Source organism: Mustela nivalis (assembly GCF_964662115.1).
Source record: "Mustela nivalis genome assembly, chromosome: 11".
Taxonomy (NCBI): Eukaryota; Metazoa; Chordata; class Mammalia; order Carnivora; family Mustelidae; genus Mustela; species Mustela nivalis.
Window position 1 is genome coordinate 19,975,149 of NC_139030.1, and position 17,977 is coordinate 19,993,125.

Here is a 17,977-nt window from a genome sequence, read left to right on the forward strand (position 1 = left end):
GATATGAATCTGTCATTCTTCCAGAATTCCTACAAGGCCAGGGAGTCAGACCATCTCTCTCCATAGAGCGATGACAGGCTTGGGGAAGGATGAGCATCTCATAAATCCCATTTGGTAGTCAGAGAGTAAGTCTTCCCCTGAAGGTACAGGCTTACCTGTGGAGCCCCCAGAGATTTGTTGATCACAGTCTGAAACGCAGTTGCCTGGAAATGTAACCCAGACTAACTTTGTGGAGGTGAAGGCACCAGGCATAGATGCTTCTTCGAGGGGCACAAAGCACTTGAAACAACTCATCTATTTTTTTTTTTAAGATTTTATTTATTTATTTGTCAGAGAGAAAGAGAGCACAAGCAGGGGGGAGTGGAAAGCAGAGAGAGAAGCAGGTTCCTCAATGAGCAAGGAGCCTGATACAGGTCTCAATCCCAGGACCCTGGGATCATGACCTGAGCCAAAGGCAGATGCTTAATCGACTGAGCCACCCAGTCCTCCCAAAATAACTCATTCTAATTCAGTTATTTTCGATCTCATCTCTAAGAAGCAGCAAAGATTTGGCAGGAATTATAATTTTAGTTAATATTTATTGAGAACTAAGTGGCAAGAACAAACACATTCTACAGCTGAAGCACAGGGAAGCAACTAATACTTGAGTTGAGCACCTCCAATGTGAAGTTCTGGCTAGAACCTTTCCCAACATCATCATTTTCAAGGCTCCACAATAGTCTTGCAAGATGGGCAGCAGGATCCCCATTTTAAAGGTGAAGAAGCACAGGCTCAGGAACATTAAATAATTTGTCAAAGGACAGGAAACAAGAAATTAGAAGAGTTAGGCTTCAACCAGACACACCGTGCTCTTCTTGCTCCATCATATCCACACTGAAGTGGAAGAATCAGGACAAAAGCTAGATCCTTTGGCTCCTTGACTCTCTTGTCCATTAGATGACTCCACAGGAGTCTAAGTGGCAAATAGGAAGCTTCTAATGGTCTGTTTGCCAAAGTAATGGCTTCTAGACAACCAACCCAAGCTGGGACAGAGGGACCTCACATTTCTCGGCATTGACAATCACAGCAAGCTGCCATTCCCCCAACCAAGAGAGCTTCTTCTTGCTTGAGATGACAAGCCTTACACCCTGTGGCTATTTCCTCTTTTAGGAATGCCAGCAGAGACCACCACTGCCATTTGCTCCATGATCATGGGAGGAGTGTTTGAGAAATTTCCTAAACTGAAAGTGTGTTTTGCACATGGAGGTAAGGCACTGTCTGTGTTACTCAGCTCAATCTACCATAACAAAATACCATAGATTCGGTGACTTAAACAATAGAACTTCATTTTTACACAGTTCTGGATGCTAGAAGTGCAAGAACAAAGTGCCTGCAGGATTAGTTTCTGGTGATTCCTATCTTCCTGGATTGTAGAGGTTTACTTTCTTACTATGCACATGACATGTCATTTTGGATAGGTAGAGAGATAATCCTAAGGAACAGGAGCTGATCTAAGGGAATCAGCCAGCCATGTGGAGTATCTGGGATTTCCCTGGTGTATATAATGGCTCTCTGGCGATACACACTCTGTGTTGAAGGCTGGGGAGGATCTCCTGTACAAGCAGATCTAATCCCAAATCTCACTGTCCCTCTCCTTTCTCCTATCAGGTTAAAGTTCCACCTTATAATTTCATTTAACCTTAAATTACCTCCTTAATTACCCTTGTCTCCAAATACAGTTAGATTGGGGGTTAGAGCTTCAACATAAAAACTTTAGAGAGACCCCATAATTCAGTCCATAACGTGCCTGCAGCCATCATTCTAGTCATAAAGTATATGATGGTTGGGAACTAAATTCCATTTTTGTGGACAAGGTTAGTTTGGTTGGCATAGTTTTTGTTTAATTTTGCTTTGTTTTGTTTTTGTTTAAATCCCTCTAATCAAACTATAAGCTCTCCAGTTTGCAATAGTCCCTACCATTCTCTATTATTTACAAATAGGCTAATTTTATTAATTTATATTTCCTGCTTGGTCCCTGCGGGTAATTGAGTTTCTGACTCTTGGGCACACACACATACCACAACGATCACTACTTTTGATGGTTGCACGCATGGCAATACATTTTATGGATATGCCATCATTATGTAGATATTTCCCAGCTCATAGGCTGTCTCTGTATTTTGCTATTATAAGCACACTACATTTGAAAACTTTGACCACATATCTTGCACACATGTATTCTTTCTTTAGGATAAATTCCTCAAACATGAATTTATAGATGAGTTCATATCATTAGTTCTGTCATCTCCCAGCATTTGGGACACAATAAATCCTTGGTAAATACTGGACTACAGTAACTCCTCTTTGTATATACCATGAGGATTGAAAAATAAACTTTTCAACTGACACTTGCCCCTCACTAATGGGTTTTACTTGCAGGAGGTGCCTTCCCTTTCACAGTCGGAAGAATTTCCCATGGATTCAACATGCGCCCAGATCTGTGTGCCCAGGACAATCCAACCAACCCAAAGAAATACCTTGGTTCCTTTTACACAGACTCCTTGGTTCATGATCCTCTGGCACTCAAGCTGTTAACAGATGTCATAGGAAAGGTAAGTTGAGTCTACCATGTGCATGGCATATGGGGAGCAAAGTGAAGGATCAGCAACCAGGTACATGGCCTCTCTCCAAAAAGGGGATGTATGAAAAGGCATTAGAAGAAAGAAGAGAGACAGTGAGATTTAGGATTAGATTTGCTTGTACAAGAGATCCCTCTCCAGAGCCTCCTTCAACACAGTGTGTATTACCAGAGAACCATTATATATACCCAGGGAGATCCCAGATAATCCACATGCCTTGGTACTTCCCTTATGTCAGCTCTTTTCCTTAAGGTCATCTTTGTAGTCACCCAAAATGACAAGTTGCAATACGGTAAGCAGGAAAGGAGAGAGGATCTCCTGTACAAGCAAATCTAATCCCAAATCTCACTGTCCCTCTCCTTTCTCCTATCAGGTTAAAGTTCCACCTTATAATTTCATTTAACCTTAAATTACCTCCTTAATTACCCTTGTCTCCAAATACAGTTAGATTGGGGGTTAGAGCTTCAACATAAAAACTTTTGAAATCAAACTGACCTGTGTTAAAATCTTGGCTTTACCTCTTACTAATTGGGTAAATTATGAACCCAACTGTCTTCATCCACTAAATGAAAATTGGAACATTAAAGAAGGAGGAAATGACACTTGACAGGGAGGCAGGGGAAGATGATGAAGGGTCTGTATAACCACCTGAAAGTTTTTTCTGGAATAATACGGTACAGCCTTCATTTTGAAAACAATTCCCTCATGTAGTCCCAAAAGACCAACATGGTATTACTTTAAACTTCACGAGTCTTTCCTTTGTTGTCATCTGCTCATAGATCTCCTTGTTGGTGGCATTTCTACTTTCAAGTATTTTTTGAAAGTGCAGACTCTATAAGTTACACAATTTTTAGGGCAAAGTCCAGTTTGAATCATTGAAAAATCTGAAATATATACTATTTCAATGCCCTCATATTATTTACAAATATCTATAGAAGGTTTCCAAATTTTCTAAGGAAAAAAAAACCGTAAGGATTTCTTTAAAAATGTGAACATATTTAAAGATTTGCAATGTGGTGCTTAGATTGAGAGTAGACTCTAAGGCATTTAAAATTTGTCTAGCAGAAAAAGAAGTCCAGGGACTCCTGGGTGGCTCAGCAGCTGCTTTCGGCTCAGGTCATGATCCCAGCGTCCTGGTATCGAGTCCCACATCGGGCTCCTTGCTCAGCAGGGAGCCTGCTTCTCCCTCTGCCTGTGCCTGCTATTCTGTCTGTGCTCGCTCTCTCTCCCTCTCTCTCTGATAAATAAAATCTTAAAAAAAAAAAAAAGAAAGTAAGAAAGAAAATGAAGTCCATCATTGCAAAGCTGCAAGAATTTCTCCATCTCCAAAATGGAGACTTCATCTTACTTTAAAGCCTACTGTTTTTCTGGCTTAAGAAACTCACTAGAATATAGATGTTAAACATTCTGGTTTGGTAATAAATTATATAGTTGAGCTGTTCTTCTGGGTCTTCTAGCTTTTATGTTGTTACTGCAAAAATGGGTGCTTAGCAGTGGGTTATGAATGTTGATGATTATTGGTTTGGACACTGGGGTGATGGGGAGGAAATAAAAAAAAAACTAGAAGAGAGACTGTGAGTTCTGGACTTTGAGCAATGGAGAAGGGGGTGTGGGGAAGTGGCGTGGAATTGGGGTAAGAGTCATTCTGATGACCTTCCATCAAACCTAGTACCCCTGGTATTCTTAGAAATGATAAAATCTGGAGATAATACCCCTGGCAAATATAACATCCATCTTATGAGGGATACATACCATTAGCAGTGAGGGATACTACCAACATCAAACAGAATTCAAGGAAATACATATTGCCAGGGATTCAGAGCAAAAGAGGTTGTGGTAACTAGCAGATGGACTAGTTAGTGAGCTCCTGTGAGCACACCCCTTTTAGAAACCCTCAGAAACACTGAGAGGGCACTTTGCAAAGTTAGTGGTGCTCAGAATTTGCATTCAAACTATGAAGGCTTGAGCTATTATAATTTGGGCATCAAAAGCAAATGCAACCTCATTTTATGTGACCTCACTGTCTGGTGAATCCAGGACACAGAAGTAATACATATATTAATAGTTTGGATTCTCTCTAAAATATTAATGCTTCTTCGTTCTTGTTATAGCCACATTAACAAATTCTCTCAAAAACAACTCCCAAGCTAAAATGGCTGAGGAAAGTCCCAGCATGACACTCAGACAAGAGAGAATCATTAGAGGTATAAAAGGAAGGTCTCCTGGAGGGAAAAAAAGGAACTGATGTCTTATTTCATGGGTTTGTGAGTTCGAAAGGATGACTACCAGGCATTCAAATTCAACAGATGCATTGATGCTATTAGGAACAAATCAGCAGTATATACATAGAAAATTAAGCAAATGAAAGAAAAGGAAATAATTAACTCCAAGAAAAAAAACACCCATACGAGGGCAGATAATCATTGTACATTACTTGACTCAGCAGTGAACAATATTTATAGTCATAATAGGGTAAATACTAAGTACTAGTTTAAATGAAAATTCTAATTCAATTGGGAAACTGGAGGAGAGAATTTGGGGTACCAAAGAAATTCTCAAAGACCATAATGAGAAGTCAGTAAATGCTCTCTAAAGCTAATAAATCAAGAATAGGAATAAGGTAATTATGTAGAACAATAAAGGTAATTATCAGAAGATGCAAGTTAAAATCGTGAAAGTGACTGAGTTGAAGATAAAAGTTAGGAACATAGGCACAGGATTGGTTTTTTTGGGTTTTTGTTTGTTTGTTTGTTTTGTTTTTTAAGATTTTATGTATTTACTTGACAGAGAGAGATCACAAGTAAGCAGAGAGGCAGGCGGGGGGGGGGGCGGGAAACGGGCTCCCTGCCAAGCAGAGAGCCTGATGCAGGACTCGATTCCAGGACCCTGAGATCATGACCTGAGCCGAAGGCAGAGGCTTAACCCACTGAGCCACCCAGGCGCCCCACAAGATTGTTTTTTAATGAGAAAGACATTTTAGTGATATTTGATTATTTAACTATGTATAGGCATTACTTTGATAAATAAAAATTTATGTAATACCTTAGGAGTAAATAAATTCAAAGAATATACAGAGAAAAATAAATAGAATAATAAACATTTAGAGAAGAAAATATATATTTATACCAAAACTATTTATTGAGCCCCTACTATTTCTAAAACACTGAGTTAAATGGAGGACTTAAATTACCAAGTCTCTGACAGGTATGAGTTGATATCTCATTGTAGTTTTGATTTGAATTTCCCTGATGGTCAGTGATATTAAGCATTTTTTCATGTGTCTGTTGGTCATCTGGATGTCTTCTTTGGAAAAATGTCTAATCATGCCCTTCGCCCATTTTTTAATTGGATTGTTCATTTTGGGGGTGTTGAGTTTTATAAGTTCTTTGTATGTTTTGGATAATAACTGTTATTGGATATGTCATTTGCAAATACCTTCTCCCATTCCATAGGTTACCTTTTAGTTTTGTTGACTGTTTCCTTCGCTATGCAGAAGAAGCTTTTATTTTTTTTAGAAGCTTAATTTTGATATAGTCCCAGCAGTTTATTTTTATTTCCTTTCCCTTGCCTCAGGAGACATATCTAGAAAGAAGTTGCTATGGAGGGTGAGGGCACCTGCCTGGCTCAGTTGATAAAGCATGTGACTCTTGATCTTGGGGTCATAAGCCCAAGCCCCACATTGGGCATGGAACCAACTTTAAGAAGTTAACTTAATTTAATTTAATTTAAAAGTTGCTATAGCCAGTATCAAAGAAGTTACTACCTGTGTTCTCTAGGATTTATGTGGTTTCAGGTCTCACATTTAGGTCTTTAATCTATTTTGAGTTTATTTTTGTGTATAGTGTAAGAAAGTGGTCCAGTTTCATTCTTTTGCATCTTGCTGTCCAGTTTTTCCAACACCGTTTGTTGAGGACTGTCTTTTTCACACTGGATATTCTTTCTTACTTTTTAATCAGCCATATAGTTGTAAGTTCATTTCTGGGTTTTTCTATTCTGTTCCGTCGATCTATGTGTCTACTTTTATGCCAATACCATATTGTTCTGATCACTACACCTTTGCAGTATACCTTAAAGTCCAGAAATTGTGATGCCTCCAGCTTTGCTTCTCTTTTTCAAGGTGGCTTTGGCGATTCAGGATCTTTTGTGGTTCCATACAAATCTTAGGATTATTCATTCTGGTTCTGTGGCAAATTCTATTGGTAATTTGATAGGGGTTGCATTAAATGTGTAGATTGCTTTGGGAAGTGTAGACATTTTAATAATACTTGTTCTTCCAATCCACGAAAGTGGAAAGACATTGTTGTGTCATCTTCAGTTTCTTTCATTATTGTTCTATAGTTTTCAGAGTACCCATCTTTTACCTTTTTGGTTAGGTCTATTTCTAGGTATCTTATTGTTTGGGGTACAATTATAAAGGAGATTGATTCCTTAATTTCTCTTTCCGCTGCTTCATTATTATTGCATAGAAACCCAAAAGATTTCTATACACTGATTTTGTAACCTGTGACTTTACTGAATTTGTGTATCAGTTCTAGAAATTTTTTGGTGGAGTCTCTCAGGTTTTCTATATACAGTATCGTGTCATCTGCAAAAATTGAAAGTTTTACTTCTCCCTTGCTGATTTGGATGCCTTTTATTTCTTTGAGTTGTCCAATTGCTGTGACTAGGACTTCTAGTACTATGTTAAATAACTGTGGTGAAAGTAGACATCCCTGTCTTGTTTCTAATAATAAAGAAAAAGCTCTCAGTTTTTCCGCAATGAGGATGATGTTAGCTGTGGGTTTTTCATATATAGCCTTTATTATGCTGAAGTATGTTTCCTCTAAATCTACTTTGTTGAGGGTTTTTATCATGAATGGATGTTGTACTTCATCAAATGCTTTTTCTACAGCTATTGAAATAGATCATACAGTTCTTATCCTTCCTCTTATTGATGTGCTGTATCACACTGACTGATTTGTGAATATTGAACCACATTTGCATGCCAGGAATAAATCCGATTTGATCATGGTGAATGATATTTTTTTAATGTGTTGTTGGATTTAGTTTGCTAGTATTTTATTGAAAATTTGTGCATCTATGTTCATCAGGGATATTCGTTTGTAGTTGTCTTTTTCAGTGGTGTCCTTTTCTGGTTTTGGTATCAGGATACTGTTGGCTTCATAAAATGAATTTGGAAGTTTTCCTTACTTTTCTATTTTTTGGAATAGTTTGAGAAGAATAGGTATTAGCTCTTCTTTAGATTTTGGTAGAATTTACCTGTGAAGCCATCTGGCTCTGGACTTTCATTTTGGGGGGAATTGTTTGATTATTGATTCAATACTTTTGCTGGTTATCAGTCTGTTCAAGTTTTCTATTCTTTTCTGTTTCAGTTTTGGTGGGTTTTATGTTTTTAGGAATTTATCCCTATCTTCTAGGTTGCCCAATTTGTTGGCAAATAGTTTTTCATAAAATTCTTATAATTATTTGTATTTCTGTGGTATTGATTGTTATTTCTCCTCTCATTCGTGATTTAATTTATTTCAGTCCTTTCTCTGTTCTTTTTAATAAGTCTGGTTAGGGTTTATCAATTTTATTTATTTTTTTCAAAGAACCAGCTCCTGGTTTCACTGATCTGTTTTTTAGGTTTCTATTTCATTTATTTCTGCTCTAATCTTTATTATTTCCTTCCTTCTACTGGCTTTATGCTACATTTATTTTTCCTTTTCTAGCCCTTCTAGGTGTAAGGTCAAGTAGTTTATTTGAGATTTTTCTTGCTTCTTGAGTTAGGGCTGTTATTGCTATATACTGCCCTCTTAGGACAGTTTTTGTTGCATCCTAAAGGTTTTGGACTATTGTGTTTTCATTTTCATGTGTTTCTGTGTATTTTTTAATGATATATTTTTTAAAGATTTTATTTACTTATTTGACAGAGAGAGACATAGCAAGAGAGGGAACACAAATAAGGGGAGTAGGCGAGGGAGAAGCAGGCTCCCCACTGAGCAGGGAGCCCAACACACAGGGCTTGGTCCCAGGACCCTGGGCTCACAACCCAAGCCAAAGGCAGACACCCAACAACTGAGCCACCCAGGCGACCCTGTATTTTTTTTTTTTTTACCTTTTTTTTTCTTTTTCCTCTTTGGCCCATTCATTCTTAGTAGCATGTTATTTAACCTCCATGTATTGATGATCTTTCCAGATTTCTTCTCATGGCTGACCTCTTGCTTCATGGCATTAAAGTCAGAAAAGGTGCACAGTATGACTTCAGTCTTTTTGTATTTGTTGAGGTCTAATTTGTGACCTAGTATGTGATCTACTCTGGAGAATGTTCCACGTGCACTTGAAAAGAATGTGTGTTCTACTATTTCAGGATGGAATGCTCTAAACATTTAACTTCATCTGATCTAGTGTGTCATTCAAAGCCATTGTTTACTTGGTGATTTTCTGTTTAAATGATCTGTCCAATGATATGAACGGAATGTTAAAATCCCCTGTTGTCATCGTTATTATCAGTTAGTTCCTTTATGTTTGTTATTAATAGTTTTTATTACTTGGGTGGTCCCATGTTAGGTGCATAAATATGTATAACTGTTAGATTTCTTTGTGGATTGTCCCCTATATTATCTTATAGCATCCTTGTCTCCTGTTACAGTCTTTATTTTGAAGTCCAGTTTCTCTGACATAGTATTACTACTTTGGCTTTCTTTTGACATCCATTTGCATGATAAATGTTTCTCCATCCCCTCACTTTAGATCTGCAGATGCTTAAGGACCAAAATGAGTCTTAGTCAGCTTATAGATGGGTCTGGTTTCTTTATTCATTCTGACACCGTATGTGTTTTGATTGGAGCATTTAGTCCATTTACATTCAGAGTAATTTTGATAGATACGTATTTATTGCCATTTTATTATGTGTTTTGTGGTGGTTGTTAAATATTTTCTCTGATCCTTTTTTGTCTTTCTTCCATGGCTTGCTGATTTTCTTCAGGGATGTATTTGGATTTCTGTTTTTTCTTTCCTTACTTATTAGTGGTTTCCATATATGGTTACCATTAGTGTGTATATTACCTCTTCAGCAAATAGGAGTCAACATTAAGTTAATGGTTGCTTAAATTTGAACCCATTCTCTTCTCCTCTCTACACCTGATTTTAGGTATATGTTATTATATTTTATATACTTTTCATGTGTGTGAGTTCTTTGATTTTTACATAAATATTCATTTTTATTGCTTTCATGTTTCCTACCTTTATACTGTTACTGTTGGTATCTCCTTTCTACTCAAAAAGTCCCCTTTAATATTTCTTGAAGGGTTGGTTTTTGGTCAAAAAATCTTTTGGTTTCTGTGGGCACCTGGGTGGCTCAGTTGGTTAAGCAACTGCCTTTGGCTCAGGTCATGATCCTGCAGTCCCAGGATTGAGTCCCACATTGGGCTTCCAGCTCTGTGGGGTGTCTGCTTCTCCCTCTGAACTTCTCCCCTCTCATGCTCTCTCTCACTCTCTCTTGCTCTCTCTCAAATACATAAATAAAATCTTTAAAAAAAAAAAAAAAGAAATCTTTTGATTTTTGTTTCTATGGGAAACTATTTTATCTCTCCTATTCTGAATGATAGGCTTGCTGGATAGAGTATCCTTGGCTGTGAATTTTCCCATTCAGTACTTTGAACATATCATGCCATTCCCTTCTGTCTTACAAAGTTTCTCTTGAGAAATCTTCAACTAGCCTTAAGGGTGTTTCCATGTAAGTTAATGACTCCTTTTGTCTTGCTGCTTTTAAGAGTTTTGTCTTTATCATTATATTTTGCAAATTTAATTACAATATGTCTTGGTATTGGCCTCCTTTTGTTGATTTTGATGGGAGTTTTCTGAGCTTCCTGGATCTGGATGTCTCTTTCCTTTCCCAGGATAGGGAACTTTTCAGCTACTATTTCTTCAAATAATTTTTCTGTCCCATTTTCTCTTCTTCTGGGACTCCTATAAAATAAATGTTACTACATTTGAATAAGTCACTAAGTTTCCTAAATCTATTCTCATTTTGCATAGTTCTTCTTTCTCTCTTTTGTTCAGCTTCATTGCTTTCCATTACTTTGTCTTCTAGGTCATTAATTTGTTGCGCTGCTTCTTTCAGCTGGCTGTTCATTGCATCCAGCATGTTTCTAATCTCATTTATTGCACTCTTGATCTCTAATTCTTTTTTAACTCTCTTATCTCTGTGGCAAGGGTCTCACTAATGTCTTCTATTCTTTTCTCAAGCCTAATGAGTATCCTTAAGATTGTTGCTTTAAATTCTAAATCAAGATCGTTAATATATATATGCATATATATGTCTAGATATATGTATATACATATATATGCATATATATGTATATAGATATACATGTATATATATATGTAGATATATATATATCTACATATATATATATAAACCTGATTTAGAATACATTTAGAATATCTATATGTATATAGATATATAGATAACTATATATCTAAGTGATTTTATATAGATATATAGATCTCTGGCTGTGGCCTTATCTTGTTCTTTCATTTGGGATAAATTTCTCTGCCTTTGCATTTTGTCTAAGTCTCTACCTTCTTCCCTGTATTAGAAAACCCAGTTATATCTCCTGCTCCTGAAAGTAATGGCTTTATGAAAAAGAGGCCATGCAGTGCCCAGGGCCTGGCACTTCAGGGAGTATCTCTGGTGTGTGCTGTGTATACTGTACTGTTGTGTCCTGACTGCTCTATCCTTCAGGCCAGTCTTCTACAAAGGTTCTCCTTGCCAGGTGTGAGCAATGTTTGGTCCCTGATCTGAATGTGGCAAGTTTTAGCTAGGTGTTCTCTGGTCTGCCTATGAAAAGAAACTTGTCAGTACCTCCACTAGAACTGAGGCCCTGCAGGGGTGCCTGGGTGGCTCAGTTCACTGAGCATCCAACTCTTGATTTTGGCTCAGGTCATCATCTCACGGTCTTGGGATCAAGCCCCATGTCAGTCTCCCCATCAGTGGGGAGACTGCTTCTCTCCTTTTCCCTCTCCCTTTGGCCCTCCCCCTGCTTACACTCTCATTCTCTCTAAAATAAATCTTGAAAGAAAAAGAAAGAAAGAAAGAAAGAAAGAAAGAAAGAAAGAAAGAAAGAAAGAAAGAAAGAAAGAAAGAAAGAAAGAGAGAGGAAGCCCTGCAAAACTCTCTGGCCATAAGATGTGGTATAAACTGGGGTTTGTGCTCCCTTCTGGAGAAGGGGCCTTGATGCTGGTACTAAGGCAAGCATAAATGAGGAGGGAAGTTCTTCCAGAGTGTGTGGGGCAGGGGTTCGGTATAAGCAAGTTAGGCATCCAGTGTCTGTGCTGTGCTACTTCTCACAGGTGGCTCTGTGTTTATCCTCAGGGGTAGGGAAGGAAAATGGCATAGGCCAGGTCCTTTATTCCCAGAGAGGTATCCCATGAACACTGCCTTTCAGGGATACACTCTAAGAAGACCAAATAACCTCCCCCACTGTGTGCCCCCAGAACTCTTCAGATCACTATTTCCATGATGTCTTCCCCTGGTTTCCTGGAGCACAGTATTCCACAGTCCTCCACAGTACTCCACAGGTTCCATCCCAGCTGAGTCCACTGACCTTTAAAACTACAGGCTTAAAGCCACACTGGTTGCTAGAACTCACAAAATTCAGTCCCTTTCATTTCCCAAGGCAATGGCTTCAGGGAAACATTCTTCTACTAGTGCATTCCCCTGTGTGCTTCTTTCTCTCACCCTTCCCCATGGCCATGGCTCCCTCCCTTCCACAGAGCCATGAACCATTTCACCCCTAAATCACATCTCTGCACTTCCCACCTTCTTTGATGTGGTCTCTTCTCTCCCTTTAATTGTGGAGTTTTTCTGTCAGCCTTCAGATCCATTTCTGGGGTATTTAGAATTATGTGATAGTTATCTAGTTGTGTTCATGGGATAAAGCAAAACTAGGCTCCTCCTACTCCACCACCATCTTCTCCTCTCCTGCTCAGGTGACTTTTAATATTAAGTCACTTATCCCTCTCATCCTCAGGTTCCATAACTATAAATGGAAATGACACCATGCAGGATTGATATGAGGAGTTGGTATAATACTATGCCAAAGGACTATACAAATGTCAGCAATTTATATCACCTATTCTAGTGCTTTACAAATAGTAGGTATTGAGTTAATATTTGTTTAATTGAGTTTGTATAATGGTTTCATGGATATAAAGCTAATCTTACTGTGCATTGGTTGAATGAAGCCAGGCTCCTTCTCCAGGAAATTATGTCTCAGAGAACAAACTGAATCTTTGCTAAGTTAGAATTTTTATAGTAAGCTACATTATAATAGAGTTATGTTGTATTTACTGCATATGCTGCTGATGAAATAGGCTAATGAGAAGATAGCTAAATGTTCCTTTTCTAGAAGACAAATGAATTCTCTTCTATTATTTGAATTTAATAGTAAGCCACATCTTTCAGTATTCACAGCATTTCCTGAAATGTGAAAAAGTTAATACATACAGCAGGTGAGCAGTTTATTTATTTTCCCTGGCAGGAATATTAATCACTATTATTATCATCTCAGTAAGTCTTTGACCTCATAGGGAATGTGTGTTGCCAGCATTGGGGAGGAAAACGTATGTCAGGGCAGAGTGCTGGGGCTGAGAAATCAATCAGGATTATCTACGGTCTCATAAAGAAAGTCACTGTCTTGGTAGACAGTATAATTCCAGAATCCCAGAAGAAGCAGCCATGGTAACTAAAAAGCCCACCATTATAATTATTCCTTTGGGTTTAGAGTCTTTAGAAAAGTCCTACTAAAATGTGGCTGTTGTCGAATGTTATATTAGCACATATATCCTTAAAATCCTTAGCACATATATTCTTAAAAAATCATGATTATGGTGGAACCCATGGGAATAGAATCCTAGATCGCAGGCAAGAAGACGACAAGAAGGAGAAAGTTCTAGCTTTTGGAAAACCAGAATCGGGTATGTTATTTCGGAACCTGAGATGTCACAAGAGCTTAGGATTCCCTGAGAGCTTGAAAATAGGGCAACAGTCATCCAAGTCCATATCCTTTGCCTCCTTAACCAGGATTCTCTATGTAATCCCTTTAAAATACAATCAATTTGCAGTTATGAGACAAAAGGTGATAAAAAATAGCAATACAAAAAGTATTTTTAACTCAAGAAATATTTATTAAGCTTCTATCAAGTGAAGACTGGTATTAAGCAATGGAGAATGTAATCTTCATCATACAGGACCATATTTTGAGGAACTTCATCTTCTTCCTTCTTCCTGAGGAATCCTACCTCTTCCCTACTACTATCTCTTCTCCCTCTGAACAAGAATTCTCATTAACAAGAACTTCACTTCCATTTTTTTATGCCTACTTCATTATCTCTTACAGAATTCCTAACAAGTTAGAAATGGACAGAAATTTACCAGAAAGTATCAATAAAACGTATACAGATAGATAAAGGGTATGAAAAATTAACATAACAGAAATTATCACAAGTGGATAATTAACCTCCTGTAGAGAGGAGCTGTGAACAATAGCTATTAAATAATAATTGAATACTGCCAAACGATGAGTTTGGAGTTTGGCAAAAGTCATCCACAATCAAGTTAGCAAGGAGAGCAGGGAAGTATCTTAACTAGGAAGGATAAAATGCAGAGGAGTGGTTTTCATTTCTGCTTTAAAATCCTTTACTCTCTCCATATTAAAATGGAACAGATACATTCCCCCCTTAAAATGTATTTATATCCAAGAAGGCCATAATACTGAAAATGGAAGAATTCCTGACTAGGAAGCAAAATACATTTCTAAATTTCAATTTCATGTTAACGTAGTTAACAAATGTAATATAGCAAGGGACTTTTTAAAATTATGTTGTGTTTTAGAATTGTAAACAGCTTTAGCAAGAGAAGCAAAAATAAGAACAAATGAAGCTCCCGTGAATACAAAGCAGGCATTCAGAACGAGATCAGCTGTTGGCACAGATGTGAGTAGATATAACTTTGGGCCTTTAGGGCTTCTATAAGCAGGTGTATTTCCTTGGATTTTTACAGTAATGAATACAAGAATCTAGAAATAGAGTTGTTAGTCCATCATGGCCTTCCTCTAACTTTATTATATATTTTCCTATATCATTTCATGTAAACGTATTCATAAAAACCTAGGAAAATCCTTTTTTTCCTGGTATAAATCAAAATGTCATTTATTCTTACAGGAGCTAAAATTTAACATATTTAAAATATATATAGGCAGTAGCTCTTTCTCCCCATGGGTCCTGTCCCGGTACTTTAATAAGCCACCATTTTGCATCAAAAAATAAAATAAAATATATTTAATATTTCAGGGCTAGTAACAATCAGACTTCCCTCTTTCATATAATCAAACATTCATTCTTTCAAAACACAAAGCCACTCTCAGATTTATTATAATCATATGTCAGAGTTTTATTTCATACTTGTTTTTTTAAAAAAGAGGCTTTCTGAAAAGTCCCACTCAAAGAATCTACCTTGGCAGAGATATTTTATAGGGGAAAACATGGTTAAACAGTTACTATTGACTGGATTAAAAAAAAGAAGACAACTATCCAGTTAAGGACAATTAGCCTCTTTGTATTATTAATTAAAAGTCTTAGACTAGTTTGAAAACTAATAGTCAATGGAGGGGGTCTCCTAGAAACTCTTAAGATCATTAAAGTCTATGAGAAAATTGACCAAATATTTTATCAAGAATGCTATACTATGGGGGTGCCTGAGTGGTTCAGTCATTAAGCATTTGCGTTTGGCTCAGGTCATGGTCCCAGGGTCCTGGGATCAAGCCTCGCATCAAGCTCCCTGCTCAGCAGAAAGCCTGCTTCTCCCTCTCCCACTCCTCCTGCTTGTGTTCCCTCTCTCACTGTGTCTCTCTCTGTCAAGTAAATAAATAAAATCTTAAAAAAAAAAAAAAAAAAGAAAAAGAAAAAGAATGCTACACTACCTTCGGTGATTAATGTTAACTAAATTTATCTTGGTGATCATTTCATAATATATGCAAGTATCAAACCATTATGTCATACACCTGAAACTAACATAATGCTATATATCAATTATAGGTCAATTTAAAAAAAAAAAAAGAAAGAAAGAAAGAATGCTCATTATTTCCCAGGAAGAGCAGATAGTCATACCAGATCACAAAGTTCTACCTCGGTCCAGATTCAGGACAACTTTTTTTTCTCACACTTACTGGAGGCATTTTATTCCATGCTAAGAAAATTTGAGCTTTACCTTCTGGACAACAGAAAATTATTAATGGATTTTTAGGAGAAATGTGGCATGATCAAATTTTTATTTAAAATAGCCTTCTCTGGGTTATGGACATAGGGGAAGGTATGTGCTATGGTGAGTGCTATTAAGTATGTAAACCTGGCAATTCACAGACCTGTATCCATGGTGCTAATAATACATTACATGTTAATAAAATATTAAAAATAAAATAAATAAAATAAAACAGCCTTCTCAGTGTTAGATATTGATTAAAATAAATGAGAATGAAATCAGTTAGAAAACTATAGTAGCAGTTAATTTAATTCAATAAACATCCACTCTGTTCCAAGCCTTTTGCTCAGGGCTGGAGACAGTTTTTGCCCCACTTCTTAGCTGAAATGGAGACACTAACCTGGCTCCACCACATACTAGCTGTGCAGCTCTAAGCAAGTTATCATCTTTTGTTTCCTTGTCTGTTGAATGGGGATAATGATAGGATCCATGTCATAGAAAGGCTGTGAGAATGAGTTAATGAATGCAAATGGCTTAGAACAGCACCTCACACATAGTAAGTAATTAATATATGTTAGATATTATTATTATTATTATTAAAGGATTATTTCACAGCAATTTAAGAAGTACTGTGAATCAAAGTACCTGCAGGATGCTTTAGGTGAACAGAAGTCATACTTGGCTGAGTGAAGGGATGGTAAGAGCCTGAGTTGAGGGAGGAACTGGGGAAGTAGATAGGAACTGATGGGTGCAAGAAATGACAGAGGTAGAATCCAAAGCGCTCAGTGACCCATGAAATGCAGAGGTGACAGAGGAGGAGTCCAACGTGATTCCCAGGTTTCCAGCTTGGGCAACTGGGTGAAAAGTAATGCCATCAACCTAAAAGAAAAGCAGGTTTGGGTTCATGCTCTATCAAGTAATCATGCATGAGTCATTAGAATTTGTGAAATTACCCAATTAATGCCCAAGATACAATTCACAGTTAACAGTGGCAAAAAAATCTTATCAGAGTTGTTACTTAATATCCGCAACTGGAAAAAGTCATTATTATGGAAGGCACATTAAAATCCTAAACTCAGTTACAGTATAAATCTAATTAATTGCTCAAGTTTAACTATTTTCCAAATGTCCCTATACTGTTGGCCCAATAGTAGACTTATTAACTCAGATGAATATAATGTAGGTTAATTGAGGCCAAGAGCATGGGTTAGTTCAGTGGTTCTCAACTCTGCTTATGCATTAGAATCATCTGGGGAGATTTTTTTAAAAATGCTAATGTTACTAGTTATTTTTAGGTCTCACCCCCAGATACGATGATTTAATTGATTTGGGGTAGGTTCTAAGGTGAACATTTTTTTTAAAGCTCCCTAGGTGATATTAATGTACAAGTAGTGTGGAAAAACAATGGGTTAGCATCAATAAGAATCTATAATTTATGGTCACAAGGAACCTTAGAAACACTCTAGTTTTGGAACTTTGCTTTTAACCTATGGAAACATATGGTCAACAAGGTCTTATAATATTGTGTAAACAAGTAAAACAGAGAAAAGCAGAGTTGTTCTAATTAGGCAGTAGAAGTCAGGAGGGAAGCTTTGTCTGGCAGGCCTCCCCCTCACTCCTGCCCCATCTCTCTTATATAAACTCCATTGATGCTGCTCCCTGTCCTCCAGTCCCCAAGAATTCTCCATGTAATAGTTTAAAAAATTACTTCTGACTAAAAAAAAAAAAAAAAGTCATTCTCACATTCATGAAGTATTTTTAAGCTCTAACAACATGACTGGTGCTAATATATGGGAACACTTTATATTTTAGAGGGGAAAACAGACAAATGACAAGTGTATATAGAAGAAAATATGAAGTAATTCATCTATATCTTGGAAGTAGGGAAACCTTTCCGAATGATGACTCAAAAATCTAGTAACTACATGGAAAAAGATTAATAAACTTCGTTATTGTAAAAATATTTTGCAAGGCAATAAAATACTACAAACAAAGTTCTCATCACAAGAAAACAAAATTTTGTAACTAGAATTTGTATTTAGAATTTTGCAACTATAAATGAGAGATGTTAACTATACCTGTGGTGATTATCATTTCACAATATATACAACAGTGA

At 37.1% G+C, this 17,977-nt stretch overlaps 2 protein-coding genes across 4 annotated transcripts in view; one reads left to right on the forward strand and one right to left on the reverse strand.

Moving 5' to 3' along the window:
* Positions 1-17,977, reverse strand: part of LOC309843684 (uncharacterized protein) — a 190,792-nt gene that overhangs the window by 144,274 nt on the left and 28,541 nt on the right. The window lies entirely within an intron of this gene.
* Positions 1-17,977, forward strand: part of ACMSD (aminocarboxymuconate semialdehyde decarboxylase) — an 87,124-nt gene that overhangs the window by 53,773 nt on the left and 15,374 nt on the right. The window contains exons 7-8 of the mRNA XM_082689335.1: positions 1,150-1,245; positions 2,419-2,591. Of these exons, the coding sequence (XP_082545461.1) occupies positions 1,150-1,245; positions 2,419-2,591 (269 nt within the window). The remainder of the gene's footprint in view (positions 1-1,149; positions 1,246-2,418; positions 2,592-17,977) is intronic.